This window comes from Arctopsyche grandis, chromosome 13, assembly GCF_051622035.1.
Source record: "Arctopsyche grandis isolate Sample6627 chromosome 13, ASM5162203v2, whole genome shotgun sequence".
In the NCBI taxonomy this organism is placed as follows: domain Eukaryota; kingdom Metazoa; phylum Arthropoda; class Insecta; order Trichoptera; family Hydropsychidae; genus Arctopsyche; species Arctopsyche grandis.
In genome coordinates this window covers 19,121,141-19,133,412 of record NC_135367.1, presented here as the reverse complement: position 1 = coordinate 19,133,412, position 12,272 = coordinate 19,121,141, and the positions used below count along the sequence as shown (strand labels likewise).

General features: G+C 33.7%; 2 protein-coding genes across 2 annotated transcripts in view; both read left to right on the top strand.

Moving 5' to 3' along the window:
• The window catches only part of Eip75B (Ecdysone-induced protein 75B), a 191,427-nt gene that overhangs the window by 30,503 nt on the left and 148,652 nt on the right, over positions 1 to 12,272 (top strand). The window lies entirely within an intron of this gene.
• On the top strand, positions 5,096 to 7,563 carry LOC143920765 (zinc finger MYM-type protein 1-like). The gene is made up of 2 exons (XM_077443714.1): positions 5,096 to 5,287; positions 5,357 to 7,563. The coding sequence occupies exon 2, from the start codon at positions 5,400 to 5,402 to the stop codon at positions 6,372 to 6,374; it is 975 nt and encodes a 324-aa protein (XP_077299840.1). The 5' UTR covers positions 5,096 to 5,287; positions 5,357 to 5,399; the 3' UTR covers positions 6,375 to 7,563.

Here is a 12,272-nt window from a genome sequence, read left to right as displayed (position 1 = left end):
AAAGGAAAGGAGTAGGATAGAGATATGGGTAGTACCCATACTCTTTCTTATAAAGAAAACGAAGAAATGCTTTTTGCACTTTTTCTATAATAAGAGAGTAGTTTGCTTCGTGCGGATTCCACACAATTGCATTATACTCTAGCTTACTTCTAACAAGCGAGTTGAAAAGCAAGCGAGAAGACAAGGGGTTGGAGAATAATCTAGCATATCTCAAGACAAATCCAAGTCGACGAAAGGAAACGTCAGCGATTGTCTTGATGTGGTTGTGAAAGGTGAATTGAGGATCAAAAGTGATACCCAAGTCGACCATTGATTCCACGCGCTTCAACAATACGGATCCAATGGAATATCCGTGACAATAGAGCGAATTCGCACGTCCATAACTCATAATAGCACATTTACTAGTATTCAGTTCAAGCCCTAAACTGGAACTGAACTCTAAAACAGCGTTAATATCAGCTTGAAGGAGAGAGGCTTGCCTCTCATCCTTAACAGCAAAGAATAGTTTAACGTCGTCAGCAAACAAGAGACATGAAGCATTGCGTAGTACTTTTGGGAGGTTATTAATGACTATTGTAAATAGTAAAGGGCCTAAGGTGGACCCCTGAGTTACACCAGATCGCGTAAAAAATGAAGGAGATTCATAAATACCATATCTAACAAATTGCTTCCTATCACTAAGATAAGAAGCAAAGAGTTTAAGAAGACGTGGAGAAAAGCCCACTTCAGCTAATCTGATCATAAGAGCGTCATTGTTGACAAGATCAAATGCTTTACGAAAGTCAAAGTAGGCTACATCAACTTGTTGTCCACGGTCAACTTTAGACATGGTATAATATGAAAAGCAGGCAAGATTAGTGGTAGTGGAACGACATGGTGAAAAACCATGCTGCTCATCACACAACAATCTTTTGAACTGCAAAAGAATCAAACGGTGAAGGATATTATCGAAAATTTTGGGAATAGCCGAGATGATAGCAATAGGTCTGTAATTTTCAACCTCATTTTTAGAGCCATTTTTATGAATGGGAATGACTCTAGATAATTTCCATTTTTCAGGATAATTACCAGAATCCAGAATAAGGTTAAAAATAAACTGAAGAGGCTCTAAGAGCGAATTACAGCATGCCTTTAATACGTCAGGGGGCACACCGTCAGGCCCAACAGACCCTTTCAGCTTCAAAATTGCTATCCTAACATCTCCAAGCGAGACCCGCGGAATGTCTATAATAACACCTTCAGTACCAATTTGGGAAGCCAAATTAGCATCAAGGGATGGTGATCTCTGATCAAATACAGAGCTAAAAAAACTAGCAAAAGCTTTAGCGATCTCAGGACCGACACAACTTTTATTATTAAATGAGAACGAATGCTCAAGGCCATGTGAAATATGCTTACTCTTAATAAATCTGAAAAAGTGGTGAGGATTACTAGCGATAGCACTCTCCATCTCTTTGAGATAGAGGGTATAACGCTCACTCACACCACGTTTCACGATCTTCCTAAGAATCCGAAATTTCTCATAGTCACGAAATGATTGGCTACGTTTCCATCTTCTATGAGACAACCATTTTGCACGAACATCAGTTATAAGTTTGGACCCAAACCACGGTGGAAAAACCCGACGATGTAGTTCTAAATTAGGATAACTGATGAACCGAGGAACATAACTGTCAAAAATATTATATAGTGTGTTATACAAAAATTCAACAGCATCACCAGTATTCATGAGGTACATTTGGCGCCAGTCCATAGAACGAACCTCATTATAAACCAATTCAGAATCAACGCGAGCAAAATTCCACCGCGATGAAGGAATCCCAACAGATGAACAAGCTGAAACAGGTCTCACAGAAGACAAAAACAGAAGCTCAATTTGTAATGCATCATGATATAGGTCCTCAGGGATGATCGCAGTTCCTTTTGGGCATAGGATCATCGTTGCTGACACATTGGATTCATTCACCAACATAATATCAAGCTTACTTGGACTAATGGGTGAACCAACCTGTACTAGGTCGCAATAGGAAATAACAAAATTAAATTTATTGCGGACATGAATATTGGCACTAGGCATATTAAAATCACCCATTATTAATAATATGTCACGTTCATTTATGAAATCACGTACATTCATCATATTTGCAAACAATAACTCATATACATCGTCTTTCGCAGCGGGCGGAATGTAAACAACACAAATAAAAACTCTCGCAAATACAAAATCAACTCTCACCCATAAGTCCTCGCCAGAAGGAGTTTCAAAGTTCTTCAACCTGACAGACCGCAACCAGACACGATTATACATGCATATACACATAAACACATAAATACACATAAATAAAGATAAATTACTCATATATATATAAAAATAAAAAATAGCATACATATATAAATAAAGATAAAACCAACATACATACACATTATGCTAAATAATAAAATTACAAAATGAAAACAACATGTGTAAATATGTATGTAGCTAGAAGTCATTTAAAATATGCTGCCTGACAGAACTGTATGATGAAGTAAAAACATCAAGGCTCCCAGAAAGCAGGTTAAATAGTCGAATGGCTCTTGAAAGGGGTGAGTCATCAAGCACATTAGTTCTGGCCCGAATAGGCAGGAATAGAGTTCTGGAGCGAGATTCTCTCAGTTTCTCAGGTACTCTAAGTTTAAGATTACACAGAACTTCAGGAAGATGACATTCACCCCTTAGAATTTTTAGAAAAAGCTTACCAAGATGATTGTAATATATTCCAACTGGCGTTTTAGGTCATTCCTATTCGAATACAATTCAACTAGTAAATTATATCTCTACAAGCGCAAATACACTTTCAACAGTGTGCATCAGTTGTAATATAACAGATGAGTTTCGACAGCTCTGAAGTTTTTATTAACGCTTTAGAATTCAATAATATTTTCTAGGTATTGTGAATAAAGGTAACGAGAACCGTATAACGATAACTCTAAGAATGTGTTCAAAACAAAAATTTGCATATCCAATTGATTTTACTAGTCAAGTGACATTTTCACGAAAACCTCACTCACCTCTCCATCTTACGTGGTACCAACTTAAATTTGAGCTGTATTTTCAGTTGTAATATATTTTGACCAGTTGGGATGCAATTATCAATATGAATCAACTTATATGGGTTAGACGGAATATATTCCAATTAGTCAAACTATATTTCAACTGGAAGATACACTTCAACTATAATATATACATATCTATGCACATATGTACATTTAACCTCAGGTGAAAAAGGAAGGTGTGAGTGATCGCCTTTTAAAATTCTCCCGCGATTATTCTCCGTCAAGTGCATACACATATTTTTGAATAGTTCCAATAGCGAGCGGTTTCTATGATAAAAAAAAACTTTTTTTGGGCGTTGACTAGCGTGAACTTGGCGCAAAATACCCTTGGCAAAAGTCAGGCTCGGTCACGTTGGGTTTTTTGACCCCACATTGCTCCTTAACCGGAGTCGTGTTTGCCTCGCAAGTTCTCCTATCGGATCAACCTCCTAGATTAGGGGGAGGGAGAATCTCCCACCTCCCCGCCCATCACCTACCGAACCGTGGTGTGAACTCTGGTGACTTGGGACGGTTTTAGGGAGCTTTCGCCCTTCGTTTTGTCTATTTTTGGTCTTCTTCTCGAATGTTCTTATTTAAATTAGACGTATTTACGCTTTGGTTCAAATTCTTTAAATTTATTTTTGCTGATTTTGCACGCGGCATTTTATCAATACTCGCATTTACATACATATACATATGTATGTATTAGTGGAACTTGTCACTGGGATTTGTATCGAAGCGTGCTATCGAAACCCGTTGCGAAAATCAGATTTAAATTCACCCTTTGCATCGTTGAACTACAGGGGTGCTAATTATGTAATCTCTGAATTGATCTAAGGAATTTCATACTGTGTATATTTTTTCATCGGGCTTAACAGTTGCTCGCCTACATTGTTAAGTTAAGGTATAAATTAGTTTTTTGTCCAAAAATATGTACGTTGAACTGAGAAAACGTTTTCTATTCTAATTTGGAATGCTATTTTTATATTACTCAATTAAATATGGATAAAGGTCCGTTTACTTAATACGTCAATAGCTCGGCACAACACTGCACGGAAAAGACTACTTTTATTCATACTATACAGCACCGCAATTTTTTGCTTGTTTCGTGCGTGAATATTACTACAATAGGCAAGGAAATCCGGTTCTGTTTGATACGATTCGGTGACCTGTACTGCCGTATAATATGCATACATAGATCGTGTCTGTTGCTGCTGTTATGGATACGACACGTACACCTTACGAAACATATGAATGTGTCCATATAGGATGTACTAAAGGATATTTTTCATGCTGCTGTTTACGTACAGTTTGCTGTGCTGGTATAAAGGTGCCTTTACCTGTTTTATAAATAATTGATATTTATTTTTAAATACACTGAGTTAGATTAATTGACGTGATACGTGTTATAATAGGGTCATTTTAATTAGACATTAATACATTATAAACAAATTATTATATTTTGTAATTATGAACTTACGCTTTTTTCATGATATAACAAAGCATTTTAGTGTTTTTTTTTAGATACAGAGTATGTGTACATATATAAATATGTATGAAATTAAAAACGATATGAAATCTAATGGTATAAAATCTTCAATAAACAGGAAAATAAATTTAAAATCTATTTAGATTTATTTTTTATTTTAATACTTCTGTTTTACTATTTATACATATGTACATCAGTGGCGTGCGGTCCATGGATGCGGTGGATGCGGCGCATCCCCTATAACTTTAAAAAGCCAAGAGTATTTTTAATAAATATTTGAATTTCGCTTCGATGTATTCTTAGTGATGTACGTGATTATGATGTAGTATATGATATATATTTCACATATCACGTGTTTTTTGTTACATGATGCATTATATAGGATCTTTTGATAATTTTTATTAAGGATTCGCATAGGCCGCATTCGCATAGGCCGGCCACAGGCGAGTGACGCTGGCGAGTAGACGCTGAGTGAAGTGCGCGCGCGTCATGGATTCGGAGTCGCGACCGATCCCATTTGCGCATGCGCACTATGAGGCTGTCATATTCGCGCGGACGCGTTGACACTTGTTTAACCTCTACGGTGGATTCGGTTTCTCTGTTTGCTTATCTATTGAGTTTCACTTGGAAGCCGCTGTTGATCGATATTTCCGCACGCTACGCCCCAAGTTATTTATCAAAAAGCTAGCCGATTCATTTCTTTAGACGAAGTTAATCATTTATACTGTAAGTTGGTTATTTTTTACTTTTGAATTAAGTTTTCATTTTAATTAGTTTCGTCTAACTTTATTTTAGTTTACTGTTCCACTACTTACGAGTTTTCATTATTGCCTTTAATATGGATATCGAAAATAACAATGAGAGTGGACTTGTCGTCGAGATCAATAATAATTGCAATTGTTTAATTGAAAATGTGCTGAAAAGAAGATTTGCTTCTCTCCCATTTAATGAAAAGGAGATTATTGTTAAGAGCCCCAAACCCACACCAATATTAAATATTCAGTCTAAAACAAAAACATTTAAAAGGTATTTTAACACAGAAACATACGAAAAAATTTCATGGATTTGTGGATGTGCTCACTTAACGAAATTATTCTGTTGGCCATGTATTTTATTTTCTCAAGAAGTGAATGTCTGGAGTAAATTTGGATTTTCTGACCTAAACAATTTAAGTAAATCGCGCAAGAGACATGAATGTTCTCAAGCTCACATATGTTCTGCTGCTCAATTTAAAAAATTTGGAAAGGGACCTCGTATAGAAAATTTTTTAAGTGCTCAATTTAAAGCAAATATTGAAATGCACAACAAAGAAGTTACTGCAAATAGATACATTTTGTCGAAATTAATAAGCGCGATCTATTTTTTAGCAAAACAAGAACAACCTTTACGAGGACATTTTGAGCACCAGGAATCGGAAAATAGAGGGAATTATATTGAATTGCTGTATCTGTTGAGTGAATCAGACATAAAATTGAAAACTCATTTAGATAACTCTACGGTGTTTACTGGACTATCGAACCATATACAAAATGACTTGGTATCCGCAATATCAAAAGTCTTGCTAGATGAGATTAAAACTGAAATACGTGCATCAAAATTTGTTTCCATAATTGTGGACGAATCTACAGATATCAGTCGCAAAGCTCAGCTATCTACTATTTTTAGATATGTAGATGAAAATAATGAAATTCAGGAGAGATTTGTTGGATTTGTCGATGTTAGTCCCAATAGAACAGCTAATGCTCTTTTTCAGCACATTCATCAACATCAACAAATTCATCCTTGGAAGAATTTGGTTGTTTGGACAAATTAATTGCACAAACGTACGATGGAGCGGCTGTAATGTCCGGGGAGCATAATGGAGTGCAACGAAAAATTCGAGATATTTGTCCTAATTCTTTATTTGTCCATTGTTACGCTCACAGATTGAATTTAGTTTTGTCGCAATCTGTTAAACATATATCCGGATGCAAACGTTTTTTCAGCCGTATGTTGTCATTTTCAACTTTTTTTTGTAAGTCTTCAAGAAGAATTTCCCTTCTCGATTGTCAAATAAAAAAACGATTTCCCACTGCTGCCCCTACACGATGGAACTACAATAGCAAAATTTTAAATATGATATTAGAATATCAAACAGAATTAATGGAAATATTTAATCAAATAATTAATGACGAAGACGAATGGGATACTGATGCTGTCATAAATGCTGAAGTCCTTCATCGTTATTTAAAAGAGTTTGAATTCAATTTCAATTTGCATTTATTTTCTGCAATATTTAATTCGGCAGATTTTTTATTTGAAATTTTACAAAAAAAAACCTTTGACATATCGTATTGCGTAAGTGAAATTAAAAAATTTGTAAAATATTTAGATAACAAAAAAGACGATTTTGATTCATTGTGGAACAAAGTAATAACTAAAAATTTTAATAGAAAAAGAAAATATGCTGAATGTGAAGAAGATGTGAAAACAACGTATAAACTTCACTATTCTGAAATTTTAGAAACTCTTTCAGTAAATACAACCAATCGATTTCGAGATATCGAAAATTTAAAATTTCTCGAATTTTTTAACGTCAAAAAATTTAAAGAATATGAAAATAATTTTCCAGATTTCCTATTTAAATCACTCCACCTAACTTATGGAAAATACTTTGATTTTATGAAATTAAAAAGCGAATTAATTTACATGTACTCAACGCAAGATTTTCATTTGAAATCTATAAATGACGTAAAGGAATTAATTGTGAAAGATGATCTAATAGACGTTTTGGAACAAGTATTTAGTTTAATACAATTAATTTGTACGATACCTTCCACGAGCGCATCGGCTGAACGATCATTTTCGACTATGAAAAGAATTAAAACGTTCACCAGAAGTAGTCAAAGTGAAGAAAGACTCTCTGGTCTTGCTTTAATTGCAATCGAAAAGAAAATAATGTCAAATTTAAAAAACAATAAAAAATTCTATGATGCGGTTATCGATGAATTTTGTAAAAAGGAACGAAGAATAAAATTAAATTTAAAAAAATAAATTGGTCGGTTTTTTTTTTCAAACAAGGGACAGCATCCCTTGTTTGAAAAGTCACCGCCCGCCACTGATGTACATATATTACATCGGTATTTTAAGGAATTAATTTGCAATTTAATTTACCATTTTTTTTTGTAATTTTCAATTTCCAGAAGCATAGACTAGTGGTTAGTTCATAAATCTTTCGAACAAAGTGGTCACGGGTTCAATCCCATCATTTCCTATAAGATTTTGTTAATTCATCTGAGATTGTCAATATATCCAACAAATTGGCAGCCTTTACCCATTTTCTCGAAAAATTTCGAGTTTTTCAGCATCTCGAATTTTGCTGATCGCTGGGTTTCTTTGGCTCGATGTTAAATATTTAAACGATGTATAACAATTACAATACTTATGTACAATGTTTGACCATTGATTCGTGTTTAATGTAAATATGTGGGTGTATATATAAATTAATAATTCTTAATTTGTATACCATGCTCGTCGCTTTGGAGCAATCTGTTAAGACGAGTGACATGATTGATTGAAATAAATAAATCAAATTTTCTTGGATATGAAAATTTTAATACATATGTGCCAGTAGTATCAGTAGATTTGTAATCATGCTAAAATTTGACCTCGATATTTTGGCCGATTTGAATTCAGAACTGATCACTCACTGATCATGTTTCCGTGGTTTTTATTTTCTTAAAAAATGCATTTAAATATCTTCATGTCGTTTTATTGTCTGGTTTTATGTAGAATACATATATAACACATACAATTTAAATTTTGCTAAAAAATAAAGAGGCTTAAGTTCTTAAACATGACATAAACATCAAAATTTTAATATTTTAAGTTAAGCCAGTACCGCAAGCGCGAGTATACTTAGGATTCGGCTCGCAAGTCGACGGTTGGCAAAACGTGTTGCCAATGAAAAATTCAATGTCAATGTACTGAAGTTGCGTGTTTTCGAGTTACGCGGACCCTGAGGAGAAGCAACTGCGGGTCAAGGTCCCGAGATCACCGCCATTGTAGACCGGCAACAATTATAATATTATCATACATACATCATTACACAGTCGAATCTCGTTTATTACCAATAGGCTCGTTTATTACATATTTCACCGGATTACTTTTTTTTTAACAGAACGCCCCAAACGATCTCTTCGTGCGAAAGTTAACGCTCAATTTAACCGAAGAAACACGTAGTCGAGATTCGATTTCGAAAGCTCCGAACACTCCTACGCTACAACGAAAGCTTTACGAGATAGTAAAAAGTGCAATGCCTAGAATAGAACGGAGGGCACTTGAAGGGCGCGCTTCTAAAGTGAGGTCTACCACCTCTAGCGATGTACATCTGTAATACTATATTTTCACAAGGCAATCTCCCGTCCAAGATATTCTCGCGTTACTACATATAATACATAGCTTAAAGCAAATATGTCTTCTATCTATATGATATGATATGATATATGTACATATTTTGTGAAAATGTTGCTCGGTCATCATCAATCATTCGTTATTGAGTTGTGTATGTGTGTGTATGACGATATTAATGGTGAGCCTCTATTTACATATAAATAGAGCTGTAGAATATGGTGGGTGCAAGTGCATTTCGTGTCGTATCGAACCAACACGACATGCACTCACCCTCTCCCAAGTTTCGGGATGACTCATGCACCCCTCTCGTGGATGCACAAGAAGGAGGGATCAAAAGAATAGCAAAGGGCACGCATACTTATTTTATCATATCAAATGAAATATGTATATTTATACATACTTTTCTGTGCATTGTGTTGGTGTGTTGGATATAAATCATATTAATTGAATACTATTTTAGGTTATATATTACAATAAGTACATATTACATTTTGGAATTATTTTAAGGATTTTTCTTTATTTTCTGTAGTTTATTTATTATTTTTGTTAGAACATCGGTTGACATCATAACAACCTCTCTGTCATCTAAAATTATTATGTGCATATGTATATACAGACATACCCCAGTGAAATTATACTTTCATATAATTTCACGTAGAAAGCATATTACACAATTCATGACATTGAAAACATGCAGTCAATTTGGATACTAGATAAATTGGAAGAAAGAACAAAGAACTGTCCAATTAGTGAAGAAGCTAATAAAAAGCTTGTAAAAATAGAGCATTGCATTCAGGAATCAAACGGTCCCTTGTGTATGAAGTTGTATTTGGACAAACTGCAAAAGTTGGTCTAACATCATCAAATTTATTTTCTTATGTAACATTTATACACTGAAGAAGATAAAGCAAAACTTTTGTTGCGGGTAGAAGAAGAAGACACAATATTAGTATGTATAAATATACATATAAAGTAAATGATTTATTACTATTCGGAATATGAATTCCCCAAAACGCCAGTAAAAGCACATATAATGTACTTTTACATTAGTATAATACAAATCAGTATTGTTTCAATAATTGGAAGTATACTTTGGAGTGATATTAATTATTTTATTTTACACTAATTATATTCAGATTCGTGAGATTGCAATGTTTTTTATTTGATTCAGTATTGATATTTGTTCGGTTTAATTATAAGATTTAATAAAAAATCCCTCACAAAAGTTAAATCCTGTTAAATGTCTACTGTAAATGAAACAAAAGCAAATATTTTAGTAAAAAGCAAATATTTTAGTCTAATACAGTCACAGATATATTTGAATGTGATGTATGAGTGGAATCTTAATCTACTCTCTTCCATTTGGGCCTCGCTGGGATGTTTTGTATTTGTAGCTTGTTCTTATTTATCGGAACAGGCTGCAGGTGCAAGACATTCCCTTATTTGTATTTTTTCTTATTTTAAATTTTAATTACTATAAAGTTTTTTATGATTGTGTTAAATGCTGTACTATTTTTTTTACTTTTCTTTTTTTTTTAATTTTTTGTATCTTAATTTTTTTTGCTTTTGCTTTTTGTTGTATCTACTAATTTTTTATTTTTGTTTTCTCCTCTCTTATCTTATATTATTATTTTAGTATGTAGACCATTGTGGCGCATTAGGTTCTTCCTGTAATGTCATAATGGTCAAAAACGTTAAATAAATAAATAAATATGTATATATATTAAATAAATAAATATGTATATATATTAAATAAATAAATATGTATATATATAGCTTTTAATACTGTTTTCGGTTTTTTTAATGCTAAATCAGTCAAAATGTCATGGTTGAATTTTTCCATGATCACAAAACTTCATCTATTGTTGTTACGTACATACATTAAAAATCACTTGAAGTTTGATCATGTTAGATTCAATGTAAATAAATATATTAATTTTGTCTTTAAATTGCTAATCTTGATCATCGGCAATGTGAATTTATAACCGTAGAAATAGTTTAATAGTATTATAAAACAGTCAATGACCATAGATCTGTATGTCCATACATATGTACATACATACGAACACGTTCAAAAAGTTAGACATACATACATATGTTATAATATTTTACATATAGTAATTTGATGATAAACTTAAATATATGTTGACTGCATTGAAGTCATCACACTCCCTTCGGGCACGGCCTTGACTCGAAGAAAATCGAGAGTGTTGATTTGAACTGTACGCTTAAAATCAGTATTGATTCAACATGCATCCCCATGGTGCATGGGGGTTGCACCGAATGCGTCAGCGGTGCACCCCCGAGACGCGAGTTTCCCGTTCCTTCACCCACCTACCCACCCTCCCACCCACCCACCAACCCACCCACTCATGCATCCCGTGAGTCATCAGCTGTGGGACATGTCGTTTACACCACGAACGTCAATAAAATCGTATGCCAACAATTCGGGGTGAATTGCCAACGGTCACGTGTCGATCGATCCCCATGATTATTGAGAGTACATATGTATGTACTTACTATTTACGATGTGAATGTGATTTTTAGTTTAATTAATGGGTTTTTTTCTGTTTTTGTTTCAGGTAAGCAAACTTCTACGTGCTTAAATGTCTTTCGTCTCTAAATCCAAATTCGTAAGTGTTTGAGTTGTTTTTTGTGTATTTTATAAAAAAAAGCGTGTAGTGATGATGTTGGTGCAATTCTATTTATAAAATAAATTCGTCGAAAACACGGTATGAATTCGTAACAAATGAAAAGCGGATACAACGAGACCGGAAATAGAAGCAATAGTGAAGCTTTTCAGCGGAAATGTATTCACCCCATTCATACATATAATACTACATACATACGAGTATATACATACTAATATGTGTGCATAAAAAATTATATTCAAATTTTTACCATGTATCTACATATGTACATGCATATGGACATACACATGTGCGTGTTCGGATACATTGTCTGCCGTTAAAATATTTATATTCGATAGTTGATTCATTTTCGATTTGTTTGTTTTACAGTCGAAATTCAATTTGATCTGTATCATCTGTGCACATTTGCACCTTTTGTAACGTTTTCAGAATTTTTATTAAAACAAGATTGGAATACATTGATCGTTAATATAATATATTATTCAAAAAATATATAGAATACAGCTACATTGTTGAATTATTGTCTAAACAAATCGATTTTGAGAGTAGTCGGTTCAACGAACATTTTAATAGCCTGCGACGAAATGAAGGGTATATTTAATGTGAGTCTTCTAAGAGGGAATAGAAAGTGATTATTTGGTTTAATATGTATTTGACGTGGAATAAAA

Bases quoted from the DNA above. Each gene is read 5' to 3' on its own strand.
- LOC143920765 (XM_077443714.1), top strand. From the start codon at position 5,400: ATGGATATCGAAAATAACAATGAGAGTGGACTTGTCGTCGAGATCAAT.